The sequence below is a fragment of the Loxodonta africana genome, chromosome 2 (genome assembly GCF_030014295.1).
Source record: "Loxodonta africana isolate mLoxAfr1 chromosome 2, mLoxAfr1.hap2, whole genome shotgun sequence".
Classification (NCBI taxonomy): domain Eukaryota; kingdom Metazoa; phylum Chordata; class Mammalia; order Proboscidea; family Elephantidae; genus Loxodonta; species Loxodonta africana.
This window is the reverse complement of record NC_087343.1, coordinates 214468168-214495916: the sequence shown is the minus strand read 5'-3', so window position 1 is coordinate 214495916 and position 27749 is coordinate 214468168. Positions and strand designations below refer to the sequence as shown.

At 41.5% G+C, this 27749-nt stretch overlaps 1 protein-coding gene across 4 annotated transcripts; it reads right to left on the bottom strand.

Moving 5' to 3' along the window:
- Positions 1-364: 364 nt before the first annotated feature.
- On the bottom strand, positions 365-27749 carry LOC104846960 (zinc finger protein 709-like). 4 transcript variants are annotated; one of them, XM_064279438.1, is made up of 7 exons: positions 27692-27740; positions 24266-27171; positions 16709-16820; positions 14611-14861; positions 5820-5946; positions 4679-4739; positions 365-3815 (listed from the first exon to the last, which is right to left on the bottom strand). In XM_064279438.1, the coding sequence occupies exons 4-7, from the start codon at positions 14611-14613 to the stop codon at positions 2609-2611; spliced, it is 1398 nt and encodes a 465-aa protein (XP_064135508.1). In that variant the 5' UTR covers positions 14614-14861; positions 16709-16820; positions 24266-27171; positions 27692-27740; the 3' UTR covers positions 365-2608. The 4 variants fall into 4 exon arrangements, with proteins under 4 accessions (XP_064135508.1, XP_010598514.1, XP_064135507.1 ...); XM_010600212.3 differs by lacking the exon at positions 24266-27171 and having other exon boundaries at positions 27692-27745; XM_064279437.1 differs by lacking the exon at positions 27692-27740 and having other exon boundaries at positions 24266-27650.

The window sequence follows — 27749 nt, the reverse complement described above, 5'->3', positions numbered from 1 at the left end:
TTAAGCACTTGGCTGCTAACAGAAAACTTGACAGTTCAAACCCGCCCAGTGACTCCATGGGAGAAAGACCTAACAATCTGCTTATGTAAAGATGACGGCCAAGAAAATCTTATTGGACAGTTCTACTGTCACATGGGGTTGCTATGAGTTAGAATTGACTCCACGGCACACAAAAACAACATACATAAGGTTACCACAAGTTGGAGCCAACTTGATAGCAGCAAGCAATATGAAACTGACCACATAACTAAGCAAAAGACAGTGTGTGCTCAAGCCAATGTTTGAGCATGGTAATCTTGTGTTAATATCCTTAATATAAATGTGTAACCAGTAAGTACAAAAAGAAAGGCGAAAAAAACAGTACTTTTCAGAATACATTTTTATTTAGTACTATCAGTATAATTATATTGAAACTATTTAAATATTACTAGGAACCAAGGTTTTTATTATAAGAAAAAAGAGATACAAATATAAAATAACAGAAAGTGACAAGATTTGCCCATTTATACCATTTACCCTATGAATGTTCCTTGCTTCAGCCTAATAAATCAGCCTTGAGCAAATATTTCTGAAAGCCATTAGAATTCTTACCTAAAACCCATCCTCCTGCCTTTTTTTGCTTTCCAACTTCCTCTTAGTAACTTTTCAGTGCCCCATGTCATCCAAAACTTACTAAAAAACCCTTGCTTCACCTCCTTTCTTGGAGCTGAACTTGGACTTACGCTGAGGTCTCCTATCACAACAGCCTGAATAAAGTTTAGTTTGCCTATTTAACATTGTTCAGCATCATTTTTTCACATTAAAAAAAAAAAAACCTATAATCTGAAATTTGTATTGAGACTACGTATTTATGATTTAAGAAAATATGTAGTTTAGATGTTCACTGAAAGGCTGAGACAACACTGACTCAATGGCAACAGGTTTTGGTTTAGCACTGAGCTGACGTATTGCACAGACCCGCATTTTTAAAAAGAACGAGAGGTCTGGGGAGAAATGGTTGATTCCGGGTCTGCAACAGGAAAGTACAAAGTGATCCATGGGCTTCTTTTGTATTCAAACACTAATGGGGCTGTGTCAACAACCAACGTGGCTAGCATAACTAAGAAACTGAATTAACTTTAATTTTAGTTAATCAAAATATAACAATAAAATTGACTCACTTATTGGGAAAGTATGTTTGGAGTAACCTGGGATTATGAATCTACTTTTTCAACAGTAAAATTTATAAGATGTGCTGCTTCTGGATTCTGGTAGACTGAGAACAAAAAAAAAGGAAATGCAAAATGTCCTACAAATAAATTTATATGGATTACTCTAGGTGTTAATTTCATTTACGATTTTTACATTGACAATAACTGAATATACTGGATTAAATAAAAACTTGATGTTTACACTGTTGATTTTCTAATGTGGCCCTGGCGGCATAGTGATTAAGAGCCTGGCTGCTAACCAGAAAGTTGGTGGTTGGAATCTACCAGCTGCTCCTCGGAAACACCAGGGCAGGTCTACTCTGTCCTACAGGGTGGCTATGAATTGGAAACGACTTGACGGGAACAGGTAATATGGCTGCTAAAATATTTTAAATTACATCTTTGATTTGCATTACATTTGTATTATTCAGAACTCTGCTAGACTCAATTGTCTATATTACAAAAAAAAGACAAACTAAAAAATATTATAATGAAACAAATACACTGAAACCTGTAACAGCCAGACTCAATGGGCCTGCCTTGTTTTTCTAAGTCTCACCCGTTTTCCATCTTTGACAGGGTGCTTACCATTTTTCTCTTACTTTCTATTAAGAATCCTACCTCATAAACAAGCAGTGTGTTTTCCTTCTCTGAGAGGTTTCTGACTTTCACAGGCTCTGGCCATCACAGGTTTTACTGTTTCAGAATGCTGTACATCTTAACATTTTACAAGAAAGCGAGAGAACATTTTTGTGTTAAGTCAGATTAAACATATCTAGAAACAAAAAGGCAATGTGGAAATCTTATTTGGATACTAACTTCAAAAAACCGAACAACTATAATAAATACTTAATGGACAACTGAAGAAATTTTCATTTATTACATGGACAACAAAGATCTGGGGTATTTTGTAGGAAACTGGTCTTATTTGTAGGAGGTAGATGCTTATATTAAAGAGTAAAGTGTATGTCTGCAATTGAACACTGGTTCTTTCATCATAATAATGTACACATATGGACAAATTCCTTACATTTAAAAAGCCACTCTCCACTGTGAATTTTTATATGATTAGTGCGATTTAAGAATTCACAAAAGATCTCCCACATTCCATATATTCAAAATGTTTCTCTCCAGGGTGATTTCTTATGTATTTAGTGGGAGATGAGGAATAACTAAGTGCTTTCCCACATTCCTTACATTCATAAAGTCTCCCCCACTGTGAGGTTATTTATGTTCAGCAAGCACTGGAGACTGACTAAAGACTTTCCCACATTCCTTAGTTAAGGCCTCTTTCCCCTGAGAATTCTATAATGTGCCATGAGATGTGAGGACTTATGAAAGGCTTTACACATTCCTTACATTCATAAGGCCTCTGTCCATTATGAGTTCTTATACACTCAATGAGGTTTGAGGGCTGACTAAAGGCTTTCCCACATTTCCTTACATGCATAAGGCCTCTTACAACTGTGAGTTCTCATATGTGTAGTAAGATATGAGGACCGACTAAAGGTTTTCCCACATTCCTTACATTCATAAGGCCTTTCTCCACTGTGAATTCTTTTATGTTGAGTGAGGTTTGAGGACTGACTAAAGGCTTTCCCACATTCTTTACATTCATAAGGCCTCTCACCACTATGAATTCTTATATGTACAGTGAGCTCTGAGGACTGACTAAATGCTTTCCCACATTCCTTACATTCATAAGGCCTCTCTCCACTGTGAGTTCTTATATGTGACTTGAGGTTTGAGGACTGACGAAAGGCTTTCCCACATTCTTTACATTCATAAGGCTTCTCTCCATAGTGAGCTCTCATATGTATGGTGAGGTGTGAAGACTGACTAACGGCTTTCCCACATTCCTTACATTTGTAAGGCCTCTCACCACTGTGAGTTCTCATATGTCTACGAAAGTTTGAGCGATGACTAAAGGCTTTGCTGCAAACCTTACATTCATAAGGCCTCTCTCCACTATGAATTCTTATATGGGCACTGAGGTCTGAGGACCGACTAAAGGTTTTCCCACATTCCTTACATTTATAAGCCCTCTCTCCACTGTGAGTTCTCATATGTCTAGCAGGGTTTGAAGGATGACTAATGGCTTTGTCACATTCCTCACATTCACAAAGCCTCTCTCCACTGTGAACTCTTATATGTGCAGTGAGGTCTGAGGACTGACTAAAGGCTTTCCCATACTCCTTACATTTATAAGCCTCCTCTCCATTGTGAGTTCTCATACGTCCAGTGAAGCCTGAGGAATGACCAAAGGCTTTGCCGCATTCCTTACATTCATAGAGCCTTTCTCCACATTGCTTACATGCACAGGGTTTCCCTCCAGTAAAAGTTCTTACAGGAGTCCTGAAGTAAGAGAGACAACTGCAGGCTTCTCCACATTCTTTACCCTGATAGGCATTGCATCCAGAGTGAGATCTCATATGATGCCAAGGTGAGGAATGAATAATCAAGGATTTTCCACGCTCAAGGCATTCAGAAGTATATGCTTCCACAGGAGTTCTTTCGAACACAGAAAGATTTGGAATCCGGCTGAAGGTCTGTTTGCACTCACGGTCTTCGTTAGATTCACAAAGGCTCTCTTCCTTATGTCTTCTCTTAAAAATAGGCAGCATGCTGTTGGATACAAATTTGTTACCATTTCACCACCACCATACACAGTAAACACGTATTTTTTTGCCCTGAATTGTCTCATGTTTCACAGATTAAATCATCTGCAGAGATGTTACCATTATTTTCACTGTATTTCTAAAACATTGTACTTTCTGATAATTGTATATCAGTGAAATATATTTCAAATATTTAATATCTGACCCACATTTAGGAAAAAATTGTACTGTGAAAGTTTTGTGAACACACAATATTAAAGCTGGTTTTATATACATATATAAGACACCTGGATAGCACAAAAGGTTTACAGTCAACTAGAATCTAAAGGTTGGTGGTTCAAACACACCCAGCAGGACTGATATAAGTTGGAACAGATTCGATGACAACAGGTGTAAGATATATATGTACGTGTGTGTGTGCCTGTGTGTGTGTGTATGCCTTGCAAATCTATGGGGTAGTCCTACACTGTCCTATAGGTCTCTATGTATGAGTCAGAACAAATTCCACAGCAAAGGGAGTAAATACACACATATATGCATATTAAATGTGCGTGTGTGTGTGTATGTGTGCTTGTGTATACATAAAGTTGTTGTTAGGGACTGTCGAGTCAATTCCAGCTCACAGTGCCCCCATACAACACGGTAGAAGTGCCCCACAGGGTTTTCTGTACTATAATTATGATGGAAGCAGGTTGCCAAATGTTTACCCTGCAGAGCCACTGGGTAGGTTCGAATTGCCAATCTCGGTTAGCAGTGGAGTGCTCATTTGTGCCACCTGGGCTCCTTATATACATAAATATTTTAATGCCATGATACCTTCTTAGGACTGTCTCCTGAAGCACTGCTGTCTCTCGAGTGAATGTCACTCACCTCACATGTGTTTTCTGGTTGTTATCCTGATCTTCAATGCCATTCAGGTTGCAGACCTCTCCTACCATGGAGGACCAGGTGTTATTTTTCATGAATCGTACTATTGTATTTTCAGTGGATAGCTTTTCATCATTAAGGTTTTGAGAAACTGACACAATGATTTAAGGTGAGGTTCATAATATGAAGGAAAAGGAAAGGAATTACTCAGAGAGAAAAGACAGCTATAAGAAAGGTTTTGACACATTTTGTGGTTTCATTGCTGAATGGTTAAAACAAAATTTACTAGGAAATTATTTCATGAAGATTGGGGGTGATAGTAACATAAATAGGGTATAATTAGAAGAGCAAACTACAAAGGTCCTGGATACAATGCACATGGAATATTAGAAGAGAAAGGGGGACAGTCTTTCTCCACGAACACAAGTGTGTTAGGATTGATGAAAGTCAGAAAAGCACGCTCATCAGGTATCTGTGAAGTACATATTCTTCAACCCAAAAGAGACTTTTTCTAACTGGTTTATTCAAATCTCATTCCCTCCATGCAGACCTGGTCCATCAAAGGATTCTTGCCTCCTGGTACCCCTGACACAGTGGTCATGGATGAGTGCCATGTGCACTCTCCTTAGGTCTTCCTCTTACTACTCTGGGAGAACAAATTGGTGTAGCTGACATGGTACTCATGGAGAATTATAATGTGAGATGACAGGGAAGAGCAATGAACACTTCCCTGAAACTGAGCCAATATTTTGGTCGTTGGGGTCTCTGGTGATGGGCAGGTATGAATTTATTTGTAGCAAAATAATCATGGTAAACTTTAATAAATGCAGTAAGACTGTTTACAAGGCTGCAGATTACAAACCCACTCTCTGTGCACCAAACCCACCCCTGGTGAATGCTCACACTTACAATATTGAGAACCTCAAGGCTTTTTAACCGAAACTGAAATGAGAAGTCAGTTTCATACACATAGCTTTGTATTCATGGGGAAGCCAGGATATGAATGCTCCAGAGAGCCAATGGCCATACCTGTTTTATTTAACAATGTATTCCCATTTCTCAGCCCACATACTGGAGAAACATTGATGAGTATGACATATTTCATCACTGAACAATAAATTTTAAAAAATGAAACCATCCATACCAACTGAGGCCAGGTTTCTGAAGGTTTCCATCATCACATCTCTGTAGAGTTTCTTCTGAGAAAGATCCAGCAGTTCCCACTCTTCCTGGGTAAAGTCCACCGCCACATCCTCGACAGCCACTGAGTCCTAAAACATCCCACATATTCTGGTTCAGCAAGGTACCATGTACTCCAATGTGTGTGAAAGGAAGGGTGAGGATGACGGTCCTGGGGAATGGAGATTTCATGAGGGCTTGACATAGGGTTCTGTGTTCTACTCAGGTCTGCTCCAGGGTTTGGCCATCAGTGTCATCCCTTCGGTGTCTACATTCACTTCCTCATGAACTGCATCCTGTCTCCTAGACTTAATACTTGTACCACAATGAAGTTTTCTTTGCACAGTTTGACTGTGACCAATTCCAGTCTCATCCCTCTCTATCTTTATGGTTTAAAACAGTCAGAACATTTAGCATAAATTAGAGAAATGTTCTACAATGAAGCCTTATTTCTACACTCAGACCACCACCTACCTTGTAGAAAAAAAAAAGTACACCTCCTTGCACAGGACCCAACAGAATATCTGACAAAACATGAAGCACAGGGTGAAAGAAGGATGAAATATTAACAACTGGGAAACACTGCAGGACTGGCAGTTTTCCTTTTGCCCCTCGCCAGCCACGGGAGGCCCAGTGGCCTATACAAAGTGGCAGCCCAAGGCCCTGAACTTGCTGTATTTTCTTAAAGAATTCCAGATGATCAAGACCTGACAGGACCACCAGCTGAGAAGGGAATATCACTTTGAGGAATTATGAATTTTTACTTGTCTGTCACCTACTTTTCAGCACTGTGCTGACACGCAGTCTGTCCTTTCATGGAGACAGGCAAGCATACTAAAAAGGTAAGTGGAGCTCAGGTGAGACACAGGAAACAAAAGAATCCAGATATTATCACAATTTTCAAACTTACAGCAATTGTTAGTGACTGCTCCCCTCAACACACACACAGTCAGACACCCACACAAACACATGCTAATTTTATAGGATGACAAAGAATCCAATCACTGAAGAACCACTGTGTTTGCTGACCATGAACAAGAGGTTAAAATTCACATTTCCTATTAAGTTCACTAAAGTGCAGGGGATTTCGCTGTCGAACTGCTTCTGCATCCTAGGAAAGAGAGACTTACACATCAATCTTCTAGACGCTTCACTCCAAATTCTTCTCTCATGTGCAGCCCTGGGAATGCACACAAGCATGACGACCTGAACCCTGACCGCTGGCAGCCTCTGAGCTGTAGGCCGGTGTCTGTAAAATAGCATCAACCCTTTGGCTCCCACATGTAGTGAAGACACAAAAGCCTTCTACACTGCACTGCTGCTGCTGCAGTTTTACTGAACAGTCAAGCAGCTGTAGAATAGATAGGCTACAGGGTGATGTTAGCTGTCAATGTCATCCCTAATGAATCCTGGTATGACAGTGTGACAACAAACTCTAATCTAGTACCACATTCAAAGTTTCCTCCACTGCTGCAGACCAGGCTACACGTTAAAGCCATCAAAAGCCCTAACTTCCATTCCTACAATATGTTCATGATAAAATGTTGCAATTATCGAGCAACTATGATATTGGAAGGGATCTGCAAAAAGCTTTTGGCACACCAGTTCATTTATTCCTCATTCCTCTCCTAAGCAGATATTGCTTAAAACAGGCTACAGTTGAGAACAGCTACAATTTATTAATCACATGCTCAATATTGCCCAAGTGGTATGTTGCTGAGCCAGAGTCACAATGCAGATCAACATGCCTGAGACTAGTACCTTGCCTGACGGCCCCATTTCCGTTCCTATACCTACAGTGTGCTTGTTATTCTGGCTGTTAATCCTCAAGTACATGGGTGATCTGGAGCCTACTGGGTAGCAGGGAGGAAGACAAAGGAAACACCCTATTCAGTTCATACAACCTGGATCTCCTTTTCCTGTCACAGCCCTGTGTTTCAGGCAAGACTGCCTGCTTCCCTTCAGGCTCTTACATTTGGCTCCTTCATTTATTAATATTTATTTAGGTAATACTGACACAGAGCCTACTTCACATGGGCAAAACAGATACAGTACTGAACAAAACAGAAATAACCAGATGCACATGGCTCATAACTTCTTTGGGAGTGGGCAGTAAATAAATGAAATATAATGCCAAGTTCCCTGGGTGTCGCAACTACTTAACTCCTTGACTGCCAGCAGTTCAAAGCCACCCAAAGGTTTTTTGGAAGACAGGCCTGGCAATCTACCCTGAGAGGCCACAACCTTGAAAACTCCACGGAGCAATTCTAGTCCACACACAGGGGGCTGCTGTGAGTCGGAAGTGACTCCACAGCAACTAATTACAAGATGTCACGTGGTGGTAAGTTCTATGAAAAATGCTCCAGGCAGGGAATAAGCAGTAACACAAGCATATGTATCTTTAGCTAGTGCAGGGAAGAGCAAAATCATCATTTTAGGAAACGCTAGCTACTGAAACCTGGCTGCGTGAGGAAAAAATAAAATCACACTTTCAATTCCAAAAACGTGGAAGAAGCCTGTGATGATTTTGCAAACACTCTTATAGATTTCTGACGTTCATTAACTTCAACACCTCCCAGAACAGAGGCACAGGAGTCAAACAGCACCACTGCCCTTCATGGCTGGGAAAGGGAAGATACACTGGTTATTCACAAAATCAAACGGGCATTAGGAAAGGATGAACATGTAAACTGGGGCACTGGAATTATAAAAGTAGCATGGATAAATGCTAGAAAGAAAGTAAAAGAAAACAGACAACAGTAATTACACAAAACACAAATGAAGACTTTCAGGATTTGGACCAATATGTAAACAGCTTGGAAGTCATCAGTCCCATCCTCAAGAAAAAAAAGCTGAATATACTGAGCTCAGAGTACTGAGGTCACAGGGCAAAGGACTGTGTGTCCCCTGGAGGGCAGATCATTCCACATCAGAAGCCCAGGAACAGAATCTATCGCTAGGATCAGTACCATGCTTGGTGTGCACAAGCTTCAGGGATACATATGCCAGGGGACCCATCTTAGGGCGACCCGAACAGTTTTGTGAGTTTTATCTTCATGAATCCTACCAGGTCCTCAGTGTGAAGATCAGAGAAAAACTCCCTTGTCTTCCTAGTGGGGGTGTATAGAAAAGCAGCCATTCTGAAACTCACCCAGAGCATTCTGATCTGCTTCGCAAGGCCTGCTCTCAAGGGAAACTGTTTTGCCTGAGCCTATCAGACCTGCAGTAGTGACATACCTAAGCTTAGCACCATCCAGGCTTCCTGTCTCACCACAGTGGGGAAGATGGAAGCACAGAAGTACAGGTGAGTCAATGCCCAGGGGCCCAGGTTCACTACAAGACTGAGAGCTTATTACTGGAATGCACAGTACTGACAGTGCTGACAATGCGAGTAGCAGTATTAGGGTATTCAGAGTGGGCTTCACTGAGAAGAATGATCTAAGCTAAGACTTGAAAGGTGTGAAGGAATGACTTAAGGGATAGGTGAGAAGAGACTGTTCCAGGAGGAGGAAACGCCAGAGCACAAACCAACAGGTCGAAGTGTGCCTCGTATGTTTCAGGGAGACCCAAACCCCAGCATGGCCTGAACAGAGTGAGATGCTGGAGAGTGATGGTAGTTTGGAAAGGGGATTGGAGCCAGTGGGCATATAATATTCTGAGGAACATGCTGGCTTCTGAAAAGACAAGGCTTCCCACCTAAGCAACGTGCTGGGCAATTTTATGATTTTGAGTAGAGACAGCTTTTAAAGAACTCAAAGAAGCTGTGTGTGGGGACCAATGTAAAATCTGGGCGATATGTTAGAAGGTTATGACCATAAGCAGATAAGAAAGATGAAAATGGGCATTTACAAAAATGTACATCAAAGAACATACTTACTGAAAATGTCAACATTTTTCTAGTAACAGGAGGTAAAAAGCAAAGGATAACCATTTTTCTATTCCTAATTAACATTACCCTAGAGGTTGCTGATATATACCAAAAAAGAAAAAGAAAATAGGTAAAGAAATAAGAATGTTGAAGATAATAAAAACACACAATCTATATTTTTAGGTTAAATAACTGCATACGTAGAATGCCTAAAGATGGCACGTATGATTACAGGACCGAGAGTATTCAGATTACAAAATGAATACCAAGTTAAGATTTATTTTAAATATTTCATTTATACATGCTAGCACCAAGCATTTGTGAAAATAATTTTTAAAAGATAATGTATATCTTTAGTAAGGATAAAATACATCAAAAAGAAGTATAATTAACAAGGGATCCTAATGAGGAAATTATAAAATATTAAGGGATATCTAAATAGACTGGAATAAATGAAAAGATAGTGCATGCTCTTAGACAACTGTTCTCTACAAATAAATCATTATTTCCATCATATTTCAATAAAATTCCAACCAATATTGTTTTCTGAACTTCACAAAAATTCTTCATATATGTATACGTAACTGCAAATATCCATAAATAGCTAAAATATTCTTAGGAATAAGGAAGGAATGGGCTTGTCCACACATATATAAAACTGTATTCATACATTTTTTATTCAATTATTCATACATACTTATTTCACAAATGGTGCTATATATTAGACAGTATAGTATCATTATCATTATAGGCATACATAAGAGACCAACAGAAAGCAATAAACAACCCCAGAAAAGGCCCACCCACCTCTATGGAAAAGTTGACTCATGACATAGCAAGCAACGCAGGGCAGTGATAGAAAGCACTCACACTTTAATATGTAGGGAAGAATCAACTATTTGGAGTCCCTGGTTGCATAAAGGATTAAGTGCTCAGTTACTAAGAAAAGGGTTGGAGGTTGAAGGTGAGGTACAGGCACATTGGAAGAAAGGTCTGATGATGTACTTCCATAAAATCAGCCACTGAAAATCCTATGGAGTGTAATTCTACTCTGAAACACATGGGGTCACCATAAGCTGAAATCAAGCAGAAGGCAAAAGGTTTGTTTTTGATCAAATAATTATCTAACTGAAATACTCTATTCCTATGTACTCCACAAGCAAAAATCAATTTCACATAGATCAGCTTTAATGATAAGAATGTAAAATTATAATACTTTCAGAAGTTATATGTAAATGATCTTATGACATCAGAATAGACAAAAAATTTTAAATAAGAAGATTAAGACCTAAGGGAAAAGACTGCCAAATTCCACTATATTAAAATTCACGACGATTCATTAAAGGGCAACAAAATGAGTGAGAAGTTACACAATGGGGGAAAATTTCCCAAATTTTATAAAGAAGCCCTAAAAAGTCATAGAGATATAAATTAACAATAGGAAAATATGCACAGCCTTTTCAATAGTGGAGTAAGGATCTTGAACAATAAAATCAAAGCAAGATATGGTTTTACACACTGATTACAAGATCAAAAATTACTTCATTAGATAAGCAGATGGAACAAATAAGATATATATGCATATTTTGTGGAAAAGGAAATCTGTAAAATGCATCAGCTCTTTTAGTAAATTAGAACTTGCCTATATATAGAAGTCCTGGTGGTACAGTGTTGAAGACATCAGCTGCTAAGTAAAAATTCAAAGTTAGAACCCACCAGCTGCTCCTTGGAAACCCCATGGGGCAGTTCTATTCTGTCTTATAGGGTCGCTAAGAGTCGAAATCGACTCAAACTTAAAAGGTTTTTATCATCTACAACTCAATGATTTCCCCTTCATTAGAGAGTGATTGCACTTGGGAGTCTGGAAAGAGAGTGAAGCAATACTCACAAGAGGAAAAGTTAAACCTGAACCCACCCAAATCCTGTAAACTCTACAATGGGTAAGTAGATTCTGGCCCATGATATGAATGCATGCGTACATAGCAACTTGGGTAGAGTAGAGCTAGAGGTAACAATATGTATGAAACTCGAAAGCAATCTGAGGAAAACAAGTCATGGAAGAACCCAGATACAGTTATAATTAAATATATAAAAACCTCAGAAGGGGCAAAACTAAACAATGTAGAGATTATGGATTAAGACTTGGGTGTCACATTTATGAATTCTTCTTAGATGTAACCAAACCACCAGCAGGATTAGGACCACAGTGTTGTGAGACATCTTGGGCAACTGACATAATACAGTTCATCAAGCTTATGTTCTACAGCCTAGTTTAGTGAGTAATGTCTGGAGTCTTAAATGCTTCTGATGGCCAACTAAGACATAACTATTAGTCTCTACTCGTCTGGAGCAAAAGAGAAACAAGGAAACTAAAGACTCAAAGAAGAAACTAGTCTACTGGACTAACAGTCTACATGAACCTGAGACCAGAAGAGCCAGATGAGATGGTATCTGGCTACCATTACTGGCCATTCTGATAAGGGTCACAATAGATGGACCCTGATAGAAGGGGAGAAAAATGTGGAACAGAATCTCAAATTCCTAAAAAAAAAAAAAAAAGCCAGTTGAGACTGGAGGACTCCCACGACTGTTGCCCTGAGATACTCCTTAAACCTTGAACCAAAACTAGCCCCCGAGGTCTCCTTTAAACTAAATAACAGAGTGGCTCACATAATCAAGAGTATCGCCTGTGAATAGTGTGATCCATTAAAAAATCATCTATATGGGGCCAAATGGTCAACAATTATTTTAAAACAAAGATAAGAACGTAAGGTGCAAGGAAACTAGGTTAATGGAAAGGCAACAACCAGAACAGAAATATTAAGAACGGTTATGAATTGTGAAGAATGTCAGCAATGTCACTGAGCAATTTGTGTAGAAACTGTTGAATGGGAACCTAAACTGCTGTGTAAACCTTTACTGAAAAAATGATAAAATGCTATTTAAAAAAATAAAGACATGGGTGTCAAAGATATAATAACTGTAATAATGATAAATTTCTTAAATGCAGATAGCTATAATGTCCAGGCAGGAAGTAGACGAGATCAGGGTGGGACACACTGGGAGGCCATAAAAACTGACCAGGTCTATTTATTACCAAGGATTTAGATTCCTGTTACTTAAACTATACATGAACGGTTTATGCACTCCTTGTTTACGATACAGTTGACAATAAGAGCTTAATGGCTGAAAACACGAAAGAAATGTAATTCTCATATAATAATTTTCCAAAGTCATTTGAAAACCCCCTCATTTTGATTTCACTTGTCTTAGTTCAGAAGGACTTACATGTCTAAATTTCTGACACTTTGATCTCAGAAATTTACATTTATATTCACTTAGAGTAAGCTTTGTAAGAACAAATACTGGACACAATCCAAGTGTCCACTGATGGCGATAAACAAAGGTCAACTGCATGCAGTATTATGAACTTTTCCAAGAATTTAGATTTAAGTTCTCTGTGTATTGTCATGGAACCCCTGGTGGCATAGTGGTTAAGTGCTACGGCTGCTAACCAGAAGGTCGGCAGTTCAAATCCACCAGATGCTCCACATAAACTCTATGGGGCAGTTCTACTCTGTCCTAGAGGGTTGCTATGAGTTGGAATCGACTCGACGGCAATGGGGTCTGTATTCTCATAAAAAGATCTCCAGGAAAATTTGTGAATTAAAAACCAAGTATAAATTCTAAGATAACCTTTGTTTAACAGAGTAGGAAAAATAACGTTTCCCTTTTAAAATTTTTACTCTTACATCAGTTAAAATAGGCACTTCTCAGTGTTTCAGAAGTTTACATCCATTAAATTGAAAAATTCTGAGTACAAACAGAAAGTCATCAAGAAATTTTCTCCAGTGGGAAACTATAAACCCAAGAAGTTAAAAACACCATCTCATAAGGTGAGCTTGTCTAGCAAAAGAGAACACTTTTATTTCAGGTTCCAATTCAATACTGTGGAGAGGGGGTGGAGATCAGGTGAAAATTCTAGGGACCTAATATCAGCTCTGGAAACTCTGGTGACCTATTGGTTAAGTACTACAGCTGCTAACCAAGTGTCAGCAGTTTGAATCTGGCAGGCGCTCCTTGGAAACTCTATGGGGCAGTTCTACTCTGTCCTATAGGGTCGCTATGAGTCCGGATTGACTCGACGGCAGTGGGTTTGGTTTGGTTTAATATCAGCTCTAGCAGAGACGGGTGGGAGGACAAAGACTGGGGACACATGCTGCTCACACACCTGAAAGCCTCAAGGAAAAAGCATCCCTCCAAAAAGGATGGAACTAGAGGCCCCATACACGATCCAGCTGGACTCACTGTCCTCTGCCTCATTTCACTGGTGAATTTATGATCAGACCAAGCCCCACCCAGGACCCCATTAACAGTCAGGGCCTTCTGCTACCAGCTTCTCTCCCATTTTCTACCATACCACACAGTATGAGAGGGGAGCTGTAGCTTTACAGCTGCACAGAAAAGGCTCCAGTGCCTGGGGGAAGCCAAGAAAACCGCACAAATGGGACAAGGATAGCTCTGCAGGACCTGGGCCTTGGGCTACTCAGTCAGAGCTGCTCTGCTTCAGACTCTAGTCAGGAGGTTCTGTCATTGAACACAGAGAACCAAGGCCCAGGACAGGGATGTTAACGCTCCATGCCAGCCCTGAGAGTCATATACGGAAGGTGGCCCCAGGCTTCCAAGGCTTCAAAATCCCCGTGTGTGTAGAGAAAGGGCCCAGTGACAGTGGGCCGCAGGAGGCCTCTCAGGGCTCAGTCCCTTGGCCTCGTCTGCCACCTTTTTACCTCACTGAGAAGCACAGGGCCAGGAGCACGTGGTCCCCCAACAATTCATATCTAGCCTCTCCCCTTGCAGTAACATTACCCCAGCTCTCTGTTGGACTCACCATTTCCTGGCTCCCGCTTCTGGAAGTCAATGTGAATGCGCTCTCTAAGCCCAAGAAGCCACTTCAGGAAGAGGGATGGCAGTGGAAGCGGGGCTACTAGGCAGTCCGGAGGCAGATGAATGATGTTCAGTCCACACAGCCAGTCAGAGCAGTGAAAATCCTTACTTGTGATTGCATGGATGGGCAGGATGGTCACCCTCAGTCCCCCGCTGCCTAGACTGGACTAGCTCTCCCTGTGCCACTCCTGGGACCTGAAATGGAAGAAGGAGACAGTGCTGGGTAAGGAGGAAGAGACAGGTTCCTGGCCTTCAGCGCTTTCCCTGTGTAGGGCTTTCCCCCAGGTTCAAGGTCATGCTCCACTCTGAGAACATTTGCAGATCCTGCTCCAGCCTTCCAGAGCACACACTTGAATTCTTCATGCAGCATCACAGGCCTCTTCCTCTGCGAACAAAGTCACAGATGGAGGGGTCTCCTCATCCCAGAGCAGGAAAGGCATCCAGGCCTGCCCAGGCTGGGGAACGTGAACCCCGCTTCCTCCAGGGAGTCATGAGCCCATTGCTTAGGTTGAGGGTTCACCTATGTGGTTAATCATTCACCTGTATAGAATAACCCGCACGTTTTATTTGGTATCAACATGGGTGAATTTTCATGGAGAATGTATTTTTCAAGTTCAAGTTAATAAACTCATCATGGCTCAATGATTTCTAATTATGTGGCAGATGTGCTTTGCTTTTTTTAAAACTTTCATTTATAGCTTGGTAATCAAAAACTCAAACTCACTGTCGTCGATTTGATTCCAGCTCATAGGAACCCTATTATGACAGGGTAGAACTGCCCCATAGAGTTTCCAAGGAGCCCCTGGTGGATTCGAACTGCTGACCTCTTGGTTACCAGCCCTAGTACTTAACCACTACAAAACCAGGGTTTCCAGCATTGTAATATGTGATCAGTATTTTTCCTATTGTTTTTGCAACTAACATTTCTTTCTTCCCCTTCAGGTTTTTAGTTTGTTTTTCTTCACTCTTTCGCCACGACACCAATAGTCCCCAAGCTTTCCAGAAACCAGGGAGAATTCCTGAACACATTCTCTTTCAATCTTATAATAATCACTCAACCAGTAAATCAGGAAATCATTAAGTTTTCTCTGAGAAGCAGTCTCTTCCCATTTCTTTTCTCCCCGCTACCCCATGTAGCTGACTCATACTCTTTTATTTTGGTTTCAGTGTAAATGTTTTTTCTCTCTCTCTTGCATGATCTGGGCACCAGTGGCTACATCCTATATCTATAATAGTTATTTTCAGCTTAAACTGGGAGCTTGTATTACACACAGAATCTTAAGCTCCACCCAAGATAAAAATCTTCATTTGCACAAGATCCCTGGGGGTATCCACATCCAAGCTAATGAACCTGTAACTGATGGAAGGAATATTCTATCAAAGATGCCCTGTCTCAGCTCGCCTACTAACCAGGTCCATGGCCCCCACTCCTCAGCTGGCTTTGATGGTCCATCCAGCCAGGTTCTGCTCGCCTGTCCCAGCCTCTAGCCCATGCTGGGCTTATCGCCAAAGGTCGATGCCACCCCAGTGCCCCTACACCCCCACAGCTAGAGCGTGCTGTGTGTGGAGAAAGGCCTGAGGAGGCGGTGGAAGCCCATGCACACACCCACAGCTGTCTCCGGTGTAGAGAACAGGTTACCAGTGAAACCTGTCCCAGAGGTGTACACCCAGACACCAGGAGACAGACAGCGAGAATCCCTGGAGGAGCCTGGGCCAGGACACAGCCATCCCATAACTAGGACACAAGCCCTGAGGGCTGCCTCCTTCCCACCCACCCCAGATCATCAGTCTGAGGGTGTCCAGAATCTCAGCCTTCCTGGAAAAACTGGAAGCTGTTCCCCACAGCCCAGGGATGGCCAAGGGTAGATAAAGAGGGGGTGCCAAAGGCCAAAGTGAAGACAGAATCCACGAGGTACCTGGGGAGGATCCAGGAAAGAGGGACCAAATCAGCCACTTCCCCACCTTGGCCAAACCGGAGATGGAAGCCTCTAAAGAGAGGCTGACAGGTGGCAGCTGAGGGTGGGCAGGAGGGCACAACTAACCTGGACTCCAGGGTGCCTCTGTGATGGCCTCCCTCTCCTGGGGGAGGAGAAGAGACCAGCGCCCAGCTCTCATTCCCAGGGTTCAGACTGTGGATCATGCCCCACCAGCAGCCTGGAGAGAGAGGGGCAGACAAAAGGAGTGTGGTGGGGTAAGGCTGTGCCGGAGGACAGGAAGGGGTCATGGGGCAGGGAGATCTGGTCGGAGACCCTCAGCGCTGCCCTTTTCCCACCCTCAGGGAGCTGTGGAAGGCTGAGAGGCCTGAGGAGGCCATGATGGGATAGGGGGAGCAGGTGAGGGCCCATTGCAAACTGATCTGCAAAGGCCAGGCTACTAGAGAAGTGCACAACTTGTTTTAGACCCCTTCCTTCCCTCATATTGCCATCACGCATGGTGGCCTTGTGAAGCTCACTGCTCTCCCAGCCCCCAAGGCCCAGGGCTCTGAGGCAGGCAGGGTACAGAGGGAGCTTGACCTCCAGGCCCTGCCTTAGCCAGCTGTCTTTCTCTAAAGCTTGGTTCATTTTTAACTCCTTCCAAAAAACTGTTACCTAAAAAAAAAAGCCTAGGAATAAATTAAACAAGGCGGGTGAAAGACTTGTACACGGAAAACTATAAAACATGATGGAAAGACATTCAAAAGCTCTAAAGAAACGGAAGTCACCTCAGAACAAAGGCTTGGAGATCTACTTCCAAAAGTCCCAGCTATTGAAAGCCCTATAGAGTGCAGTTCTACTCTGAAACATACGAGGTGGTTACGAGTCAGAATCAACTCAAAGGCTTTTTATTTATTTATTTTTTTAGTTTAAGTACATGGGAAGACACCCTGTGTACACGGATTGGAAGACTTAGTATTGTTAAGATGTCAACACTACCCAAAGTGATCTATTGATTCACTGCAATCCCTATCAAAATTCTAACAGCCAAAAGCAAATCCTGAAATTCATATGAAATTGCAAGAAGACATAAATCAATCCAAAGCAATCTTAAAAAGAGGAATGAAGTAGGAAAACTCACACACCCCTATTAAAAAGATACTGTAAAGCTACAACGATCCAAACAGTCTGGTTCTGGTATAAGGATAGACATAAAGACCAATGGAATAGGATTGGGAGTCCAGAATAAACCTATACATTTATGGTCAACTGATTTACCACAAAGGTGAAAAATCTATTTTGAGAAAAAAAAGATAGTCTCTTGAACAAATGGTGCTGGGAATACTGGGTCTTCACATGCAAAAGAACGAAGCTGGACCCAGACATCACACCATACATGAAAATTAACTTAGAATAATTACCATATAATTAACTTAAAATAATTACCATATATAAACTAAAACTATAGGGTTGCTATGAGTCAGAATCAACTCGATGACAGTGGGTTTTTTTAAACTAAAACTATAAAACTGTTAGGGTAAAAACATATGGGTACTGTTTCAGGACTTGGGTTTTGACAATAGATTCTTAGATGTGACATCAAAACCATAAGAAACAAAAGACAAAATACATAAATTAGACCTCATCAAAATTAAAACTTTTGTGCACTGGACTTTATCAAGAAAGTGAAGGTACAACCTACAGATTGAAGACATTTACAAATTATATATCAGATAAGGGTTTAATATCCAGAATATATAAATAACTCCTAAAACAACAAATAAATACAATAAAAAATGGTCAAAGGATCTGAATAGATATTTCTTCAAAAAAGATATACACATGGCCAATAAGCACATGAGAAGATGTTCAAAGTTACTATTTCGTTATTTCATAGGGAATTGCAAATCAAAATAAAATGAGATACCACTTCACAACTACTAGGATGGTTATTATTAATAGTAGCAATTTAAAATGGGACTGTCTCACATGAGACTGTGTGGGCAGCTCCTGACTGGAGGGGAGATGAGAAGGCAGAGGGGGACAGAAACTGGCTGAATGGACACGGGAATACAGGGTGGAGAGAGGGAGAGTGCTATCTCATTAGGGGGAGAGCAACTAGGAGTATATAGCAAGGTGTATATAAATTCTTGTATGAGAGATGATTTGATTTGTAAACTTTCACTTAAAGCGCAATAAAAAAAAAATAAAATAAAATCATACTGTCTCTAAGGAAAACATTTTGGAGACACCTCAAAAAGTTAGGAGGTGTTGGTGGTTCAGTGGTAGAATTCTCACCTTCCATGTGGGAGACCCGGCTTTGATTCCCAGCCAACACCCCTCATTTGTAGCCACCACATATCTGTCAGTGAGGCTTGCGTGACGCTTTGATGCTGAACAGGTTTCAGAGGAGCTTTCAGACTATGATGGACTAGGAAGAAAGGCCTGGTGACCTACTTTTGAAAATCAGCCAATTAAAAATCCTATGATTCACAATGGTCCGTTTCATTCCATAGCACATGGGGTAACCATAAGTCAGAGCCGACTCAAAAGCTAACAATAACAGAATAACATACAAAGGGAAGCACACTACGTCTATTTGGGCATTAGATTACATTAAAGAATGATTGTTAATTATGGTAAGAGTGGTAATTATGTGTATTTATGATATGTCTTGGAAGAAGTACATCCAGAACACTCCTTAGAAGTGAGTATGGAGAGACTTCGTATCACGTACTTTGGACATATTATGGGGAGGAATCAGTCTGTGAAGGATATCACGCTTGGCAAAGGAGACGGTCAGTGAAAGAGAGGAACACCCTTAACGAGATGGACTGACACAGGGGCTGCAAGGACGGGCTCAAGCATAGCAATGTTAGTGAGGATGGCGCAGGACCGGCAGTGTTTCGGTCTGTTGTACACGGGGTCGCTATGAGTCTGAACTGACTCCACAGTACCTGAGAACAACAATATGATATATTCTTATATAAACAGTGAAGAGTGGTCTACAGTATCACAAATTCCTGAGAGTAACGGTAACATCGACTTTTAGGTGTGACTCAAGGATATTATTGTCTCTGCCCAGGACTGTAGTTAAATGCCACAGGGGCTAAGTAAATAGAAAGATGAAAGGTAGAAGATCGAAGTTTACTTATAAAGAGAAGATCAATTGTAGTTTTTCCCTCTCATCCGCAACGGAGGAAGGTTTTCGTGGCATTTTTCTAAGGCACAAAATTAACAATCGATGTTCAGAATCTCTCAACACAAAATAACAACTTCATTGGCCAGGTGGGAATGTTTTTCTTTGTGAGTGACAAAACACCTGGAAAACTGAAATACGTTAAAAACTTTATCATTTTATCTCCTCATATAACCAGAGGTTCCAGAGGTTACAGTTTAGGAGGAGACAGGTGCTCTGCGGAGTAATCAGTGAGGCAGGCTCCCTCCTTCTGCCTACTCTGCCTACGTTACCACACAACCCACATCTCACTGCGGCGAGCTGGCTGCTGTACAAGAAAGACTGAAGGAGGAGGGAAAAAGCCTATTTTTTCCTTCTTAGGCTTTGCATTGTTTATGTGCAAAAGTATGAGACCCAGTGACTTGGTCTATGTTATTGGCAAGTTCTGGGTCGTATAGCCACCCTTATCATAATGGAAAATGGGGACGTCGATTGTTCAGCAGCAAAACTCTCACCTCTGACGTGGGAGACCCAGCTTCAATTCTAGGCCGGTGTACCTCATGCACAGCCACCACCCGTTTGTCAGTGGGGACTTGCATGTTGCTATGATGCTAAAGAGGTTTCCATGGAGTTTCTAGACCAAGAAAAACTAGGAAGAAAGTCCTGGCAATCCACATCCAAATTTAAAAAATGGTCAAGGAATTTAAATAGACATTTCTCCAAAGAAGATAACCAAATGCCCAACAAACACATGAAAAGATGCTCAGTGTCATCTAGTCACAGGGGAAATGTAAATCAAAACCACATGAGATAACATTTCACACCCACTAGGATGGCTCTTATCAGAAAAGCAGAAAAGAACAAGTTTTGGTGAGGAGGTAGAGAAATTGGAACCCTCACACACTATGGGTGAGAATGTAAAATAGCACAACCACTGTGGAAACAGTTTGGCAATTCCTCAAAAAGTCAAACATTGAATTACCATATGACCCAGACACTCCACTCCTAGATTGGCAGTTTGAACTCAATCAAAAGACTTGAAATCAGGGATTCAAGAAGATACTTGTATACCAATGCTCACTGTGACATTATTCAAAATAGCCAAAAGATGGAAAAACCTCAAGTATCCAACAACAGATGATTGGATTAAAAAAAAAAATGAAATATTACTCAGTCATAGAAGAAATTCTGTTCATGTTTCGCCACGAGGATCCTTGAAAACGTGATGCTAAATGAAATCAGTGAGACACAACGGGCCAAATATCCCACGATATAACCTACATGATACAAGCTGGCAGGCAAAAGCATACTGGCCAAAGTTTATTAGTGGCTGCAGGGACTCAGGGAGGAAGGAATGGGGAGTTATTGCTAAAGGAGTACTGAGTTCCTGTGAGGAATGATGAAGAAGTTTTGGAATTAGATGGTGGACTGGGCCACCACACACCATTGTTAATGTATTGAATGTCACTGAATTGTACAGATAAAAATCGTGAAAACAGCAAAATTTTAGTTTTATATATCTTACAATTTTTTTTTTTTTTTTTTAAAGGAGCCACTGCCCTCTTTCTCCTAAACGCTTAGGGATCATTTTAAAGGCGCAGACCTCTAAGCACTCTTCTGTGAACTGCTAAATCAAAGGCACAGGGGACTAACCAGGACAATGGATGTTTGAAATGCTGGCCACAGATTTTACCCACACTCAAGTTCTGGAACCACCACCAATTCAGCACAGATCATTTGAAGAAAGGGGAAGGTAGAAGTCCAGATGCCAGGTTATGAAGCTCTTCAGTTCTCAATCAACGAAGCCTCAATCATTCGCATAAAGAAGGGAATGGACTCAGTCAAGAAAGGCAGGGGCTCTCAAGTGACTCAAAACAGAAAATGCAAAGACATCCAAGGGCAGATCCTGGCTTCTCCCACCTCACCAGGTAGACCAGGTTCCTGTAGCTCTCCAACATTATGCCCCTTTACAAAGCCCGCTGAGCAGGATCCAAGCACACCCATTCCTTCTCGGGGAAATGTATGGACAAAACTTGCATATCAGTGATAACTAACATGAAAAACACATTTCTCCAACAGTCCATGGAGTGGTGGTGGTGGTGGGGGAGGTTTGTTCTTATTTTCACATAATATGAGGAGAAGTAAGAGGTATATGAATCAGTTTTGATTGAGGTAAGTGCAAGGATGGGTCCATATAAGATAATTTTCAGTAAATATCCCAAATTTTAACCTATGATTAAAGCACAGAGACCAAAGTTCACTAGTTGCTACCAGGGACTCAGGGGAGGAGAGAATGGGGAGTTATTGCTTGAGGGACACTGGGGATAAGAGATCCACTGTGGACTTTATAATCGTGTGGAGGATAAAGCAAATATAGAAATGAAAAAAAACAATTCAATAAGTGGTTTTCTTTACCAAGGCTGCTAACCAAAAGATCGGCAGTTCAAATGCACGGGCCACTCCTTAGAAACCCCATGGGGAAGTTCTATTCTGTCCTATAGAGTCGCTATGAGTCAGAATTGACTCAACGGCAACGGATTTGGTTTTTTGGTTGGATAATCTACCAAGTGATGTATAATTTCTCAGATGAACCAGACCAACAAGTCATCCCATTATGGATGATAAAGCGTCAATAAGAGTCTTTAAAGAAAAGTTAGGATCCAACCTTGTGATCATAACAGAAATGATCTGTTCTCACTTGAGAGAGAAGAAAACTGTGTCACAGACTCTCATTTGCCCTAAGTCAAACATCTTAATAAATGGCAGAATGAAGATGGTTGGGTTCTAGAATTGAACCCAAGGAATCAAAAAGTCAAGTAAAATATACACCATTCAAATGTCATTGGCAGCAGGTTTCCTGAGAAAACTTGAAACAAGTTAAAAACCAACAACAGAGAATTAGTTAAGAGATCATTACATATGCACACACATACGCATATACATAATTATTTACTACTTTTACTACTACCATTTTCTCAAACTAGTGTCCAGGAATTGACAGAATACCAATTGAGATGTTTCAACAAATGGATGCAGTGCTGAAAGTGCTCAATAGCCTATGCCAAAAAATTTGGAAGACAGCTACCTGGTCAACTGACTGGAAGAGATACATAGTTGTGCCCATTCTAAAGAAAGGTAATCCAACAGAATGTGGAAATAATCGAACAATAATATTACACGCAAGTAAAATCCTGCTGAACATAACTAAAAAACGGTTGCAGCAATACACTGACAGGGAGCTGCCAGAAAATTCAAGCTGGATTCGGAAGAGGAGGAGAACAAGGGATATCATTGCTGATGTCAGTGGATATTGGCTGAGAGCAGAGAATAAGAGAAATATGGTTTCCTGTGTTTATTGACTATGCAAAGGCATTCAACTATATGTATCATAACAAATTATGGATAACATTGCAAAGAATGGGAATTCCAGAACACTTAATTGTTCTCATGCAAAACCTGTACATACACCAAGAGGCAGGCGTTGGAACAGAACAAGGCAGTGCTGCATGGCTGAAAATCAGGAAAGGTGTGGGTCAGGGTTGTATCCTTTCACCACTTATTGAATCTGTATGTTGAGCAAATAATCCCAGAAGCAGGGCTATATGAAGAAGAATGGGGCATCAAGATTGGAGGAAGGCTCATTAAAAACCTGCAATACACAGCGGGCACGACCTTGCTTGCTGAAAGTGAAAAGGACTTGAAGCACTTACTGATGAAGATCAAAGACCATAGCCTTCAGTATGGATTACTCAACATAAAGAAAGAAAGAAACAAACAAACAAAAAAAAACCTCCCAACTAGACCAATAAGCGACATCATAATAAATGGAGAAAACATTGAAGTTGTCAAGGGTTTCACTTTACTTGAATCCACAACCAATGTCCAAGAAAACAGCAGTCAAAAAATCAAAGGATGCACTGCATGGTGCAAATCTGCTGCAAAAGACCCCTTTAAAGTGTCCGAAAGCAAAGATGTCACTTTGAGGACTAAGGTACACCTGACCCAAGCTGTAGTATTTTCAGTCACCTCATACGCATGCGAAAGCTGGGCAATGAATAAGGAAGACTGAAGAAGAATTGATGCATTTGAATTATGGTGTTTGGCCAAGAATACTGAATATACCATGGACTGCCAGAAGAACAAACAAGTATGTCTTAGAAGAAAGAAGTACAGTCAGAATGCTCCTTAGAAGCGAGGAAGGTGAGACTTGTCTCACACACTTTGGACATGTTATCAGTAGGGACCAGACCCTGTACTTGGCAAAGTACAGGGTCAGCAAAAAAACCCTCAGTGAGACAGATTGACACAGTGGCTGCAATAATGGGCTCAAACATGGCAATGCTTCTGAGGATGGTGGAGGACCAGGCAGTATTTTGTCCTGTTGTTGTACTTTTTTTTTTGTACATCGGGTCGCTAGGAGTCGGAACCAACTCAACAGCACCTAACAACATTTTTACTACTTTTAACATGATTTTGGAGCCCTGGTGGCACAATGGTTAAGAACTCACCTGTTAACCACAAGGTCATCAGTTCGAATCTACCAGCCGCTCCTTGGAAATCCTATGGGGCAGTTCTACTCTGTTCTGTAGGGTCGCTGGGAGTCAGAATCAACCTGATGGCAAGGGGTTTGGTTTTTTTAGTTTTCACATGATGATGCTGTTGTTGTTATTAGGTGCGGTCAAGTCAATTCTGACTCCTAGCGACCCCATGTGATAGGGCAGAACTGCCCCACAGGGTTTTCTAGGCTGTAATCTTTACAGAAGTAGACTGTCAAGTCTTTCTCTTACAGAGCAGCTGGGTAGGTTCAACCACCAGCCTTTCGGTTAGCAGCTGTGCACTTAACTATTCCATTACCAGGGCTCCTCATTAACATGATAATATAAAAATATTTAATGCCATGAGAAAAATACATAAAACTTGTTTATGAAATGATAAAATGCTTTTTAAAGAAGCCTATGGTACATGCAAACCAACAGTATACTTAACCAAAATGAGAGCAGTGGTCTCTCAATGATGAACTTTCTGGCTGGATTTTCAATATCATTTTCTGTTGATGTTTTTCAGTATTTTAGTACAATAAAAAAAAAAATTAGTACAATGCACACGTTTAAATTCTACTTCTGTAGTAAGGAATGTGATCTCACTAGAGGGGGCTACGGAAAACCATATGGAGCAGCTCTATTCTGCACAATGGGGTCACCATGAGTCAGAATGGACTCAATGGCAACTCTTGGCTCCGGGAGGTAACCTCTAAACAGTTGAAATTTCTGGAGTGATAGGACTGCCTTTGTGGATTCATGGTGCGCCCCTTGGTCCACATCTAATAAAACCCATGACGAACCAGTTGCCCGGAATCCATTCTGACTCATAGCCACCCTACAGGACAGAGTTGAACTGCCCCATAGGGTTTCCAAGAAGCACCTGGTGGATTCAAACTGCAGACCTTTTGGTTAGCAGCCTTAGCTCTTAACCACTATGCCACCAGGGCTTCCCCACACCTGACAGTTTATACAAAAGAGGTGGAAGCTGATCCTGTGTTTAGAGAGTAGGGGCTTGTGTTAATGTTGGACAAATACAAACAGGTAAATGAGAGCCCACTGCAGTAGGAAACACATAGCCACTCAGAGGAGGTCAGCTGGTGAGACCACCTGTGTGGAAATTGGGTGGAGTTTCTTTGGTTACAAAGCTGCACTTTAACATTCAACAACCAAGACGAAGAAATGATTGTTTATTATTCACAGGGCCTGGAGGAGCGCACACTTGAGGGCCACACAGAGCTCACATGAGAGCCAAATAAGGGGAGAATCAAAGAGAGTGCAGACAGACCTGGGCTTGGCCTTTAATGGGGTCCAAGGAGGGTAGTACACTTTATTTCATGAGCTTAGGGACTACTAACTAATTTAAAACAAGTGGCAGAAAACTGGGGGGTCTGAGGGATGCGAATTTGGCAGAGGGCATGGGTTTCTCATCTGGGTTCCCAGATGTGACCTGTGGGCGGGGAAAGGGAGAGCCAGTGAGGGGAAGAAATTCCTCTGGATGGTTAACTGGGATTCTGCATGGTGGTATGAGGGTGAGTTGATTAGGAAGGTGAGCAGACCTGCTCTTTTGAAATAAGTAATATTTAAGCACACGCCGGAAGAAAAGGGATGCCGAGGCATTTACAAAATGGAGTTTCGGTTTCTTATGACAGGGCTTTGGGCCCCAAGATACCAGGCTGACTTGGAGGATTGGGAGGCAAGTGGAGGGCTGGAATTCAGCCCCATAAGCAGTAATTCAATCAGTCATGCCTATGTGATGAAGACTCAAAAAAAAATTCTGGACACTGAAGCTCATGTTAGCAGCTAGGGTTGGCAATAACCCATGGGTATTGTCACCATCAATGCTGCCGATCACATCCTGAGGACGTGGAAGCTTGACATTTGGAACTCTTCTATACTCTGCCCTATGTGTCTTTCCTTCGGCTGGTTCTCATTTCTATGTTTTCCCTGTAAAAATGTGATCCAGACTATAATAGCGTCCAACGAATTCTGAGAGTCTTTCTAAATGGAATCTGAGGGTGGTTTTGGCGAACTCCCTAACTTGCAGTTGGTGTCAGATGTCTCACACAGATTTGGCAGTCTGGAGGACAGTGCCCTTAACCTTAAATTTGGCTAACTATGGTAGTGCTCTAACTCCAGCAGTACTTAATTTAATTAACCAAAAAAAAAAAAAAGAAGATTGCTCTTGGGACATCTGTGTGGATTACAAAAGAAATCAACATGACTGTCTACTAGCACATCCCTGCTGCAATAAGACCCCACAGTAAACAAATAATGCCTTCATTTTCTATTTTAAGAATATAGCCAATAAAACCCTATGAAAGAGTTCTCCTCTGTAACACATGGGGTTGTCATACGACAGAATCAGCTTGGTAGCAATTAACAAATGGGAAAATTAAACATGAACACTGCATATTCATGTCCATATTAGCACATAAAAATGTATGCTGGAAACATAATAGAAACAAAGAAAATAAGAAAAATTGATTAATCATTCAATCTGAACGGAAAAATTAAAAACAATTCCCAGTGAACTCACCATGTCTATAATGCAATAATAAAATGTAAGCATATTGAGAATTTAGTATATCTAAATTAGTGAATAAGGAGCCCGGATGGCACAATGGTTAAATGCAGGGCTGCTAAATGAAAGGTTAAACATAACATTAAAGAAAGAAAAAACCCCACTGCCCTGGAGTGGATTCCCACTCACGGCGACCCCACGCGTTACAGAGCAGATACACTGCACAGAATTTCTTGGCTGCAATCTTTACAAAAGCACAGGCGTCTCCCGCAGTATCACTTGCCGGATTCAGACAGCCAACACTTTTTTTAGGTTAGTACACCAGCAAAAACCTTCTGGGCAACCCAGGGACCTTCAAAACAAAAAGGAAGGGGAGGTTGAAAAGAAATTAACAAGACTGTTCATATCTGTAAACCAAAAGAGGGAAAAAGGAAACCCAAATTTCGTATTAAAAATTAAATAAATATCAATAAAACTTTAAAGAAATGATAAACTTCAAGAACGAAAGGAAGAAACAGATTGCCTGAAACTGACCAACAAAATACCTGATTCGCGGCATGGGGCGCGGCCGGCGCCGCCCTGAGAGCCCAGGGGACCGGGCTGGGGGCGCAGGCGACCACCCCGCGGGGCCTCTCCGGGGAGGGGTCGGGGAAGGGCTCCCCAGGAAAGGGGGCAGGTGGGTCACCGGCCGGAGAGGGGGAGGCCGGGCGGACCACTGAGCTGCTTTAACAGGAAACGGACCCGGATCCGGGGCGGGAGCCGGGCGGGCGTGAGGACTTCAGCGTCCACAGGGACCCCGGACTCCGAACGGGGAGGACGCGGGCCTGCAGGGGACGTAAAGCGCGGCTTTGAATTAGAAAAAAGACACTCACCAAAACTAGTGGGACTGTCTGTCGCAGGCAGCTAGCCTCTTCCGTCAGGGCAGGAAAC

Coding starts and splice junctions, on each gene's coding strand:
- LOC104846960 (XM_010600213.3), bottom strand. Junction 4,740..5,819: donor CAGAAACCTGGCCTCAGTTG/GTATGGATGGTT, acceptor CCTCCATGGTAG/GAGAGGTCTGCAACCTGAAT. Junction 3,816..4,678: donor AACCAGAAAACACATGTGAG/GTGAGTGACATT, acceptor TGTATCCAACAG/CATGCTGCCTATTTTTAAGA.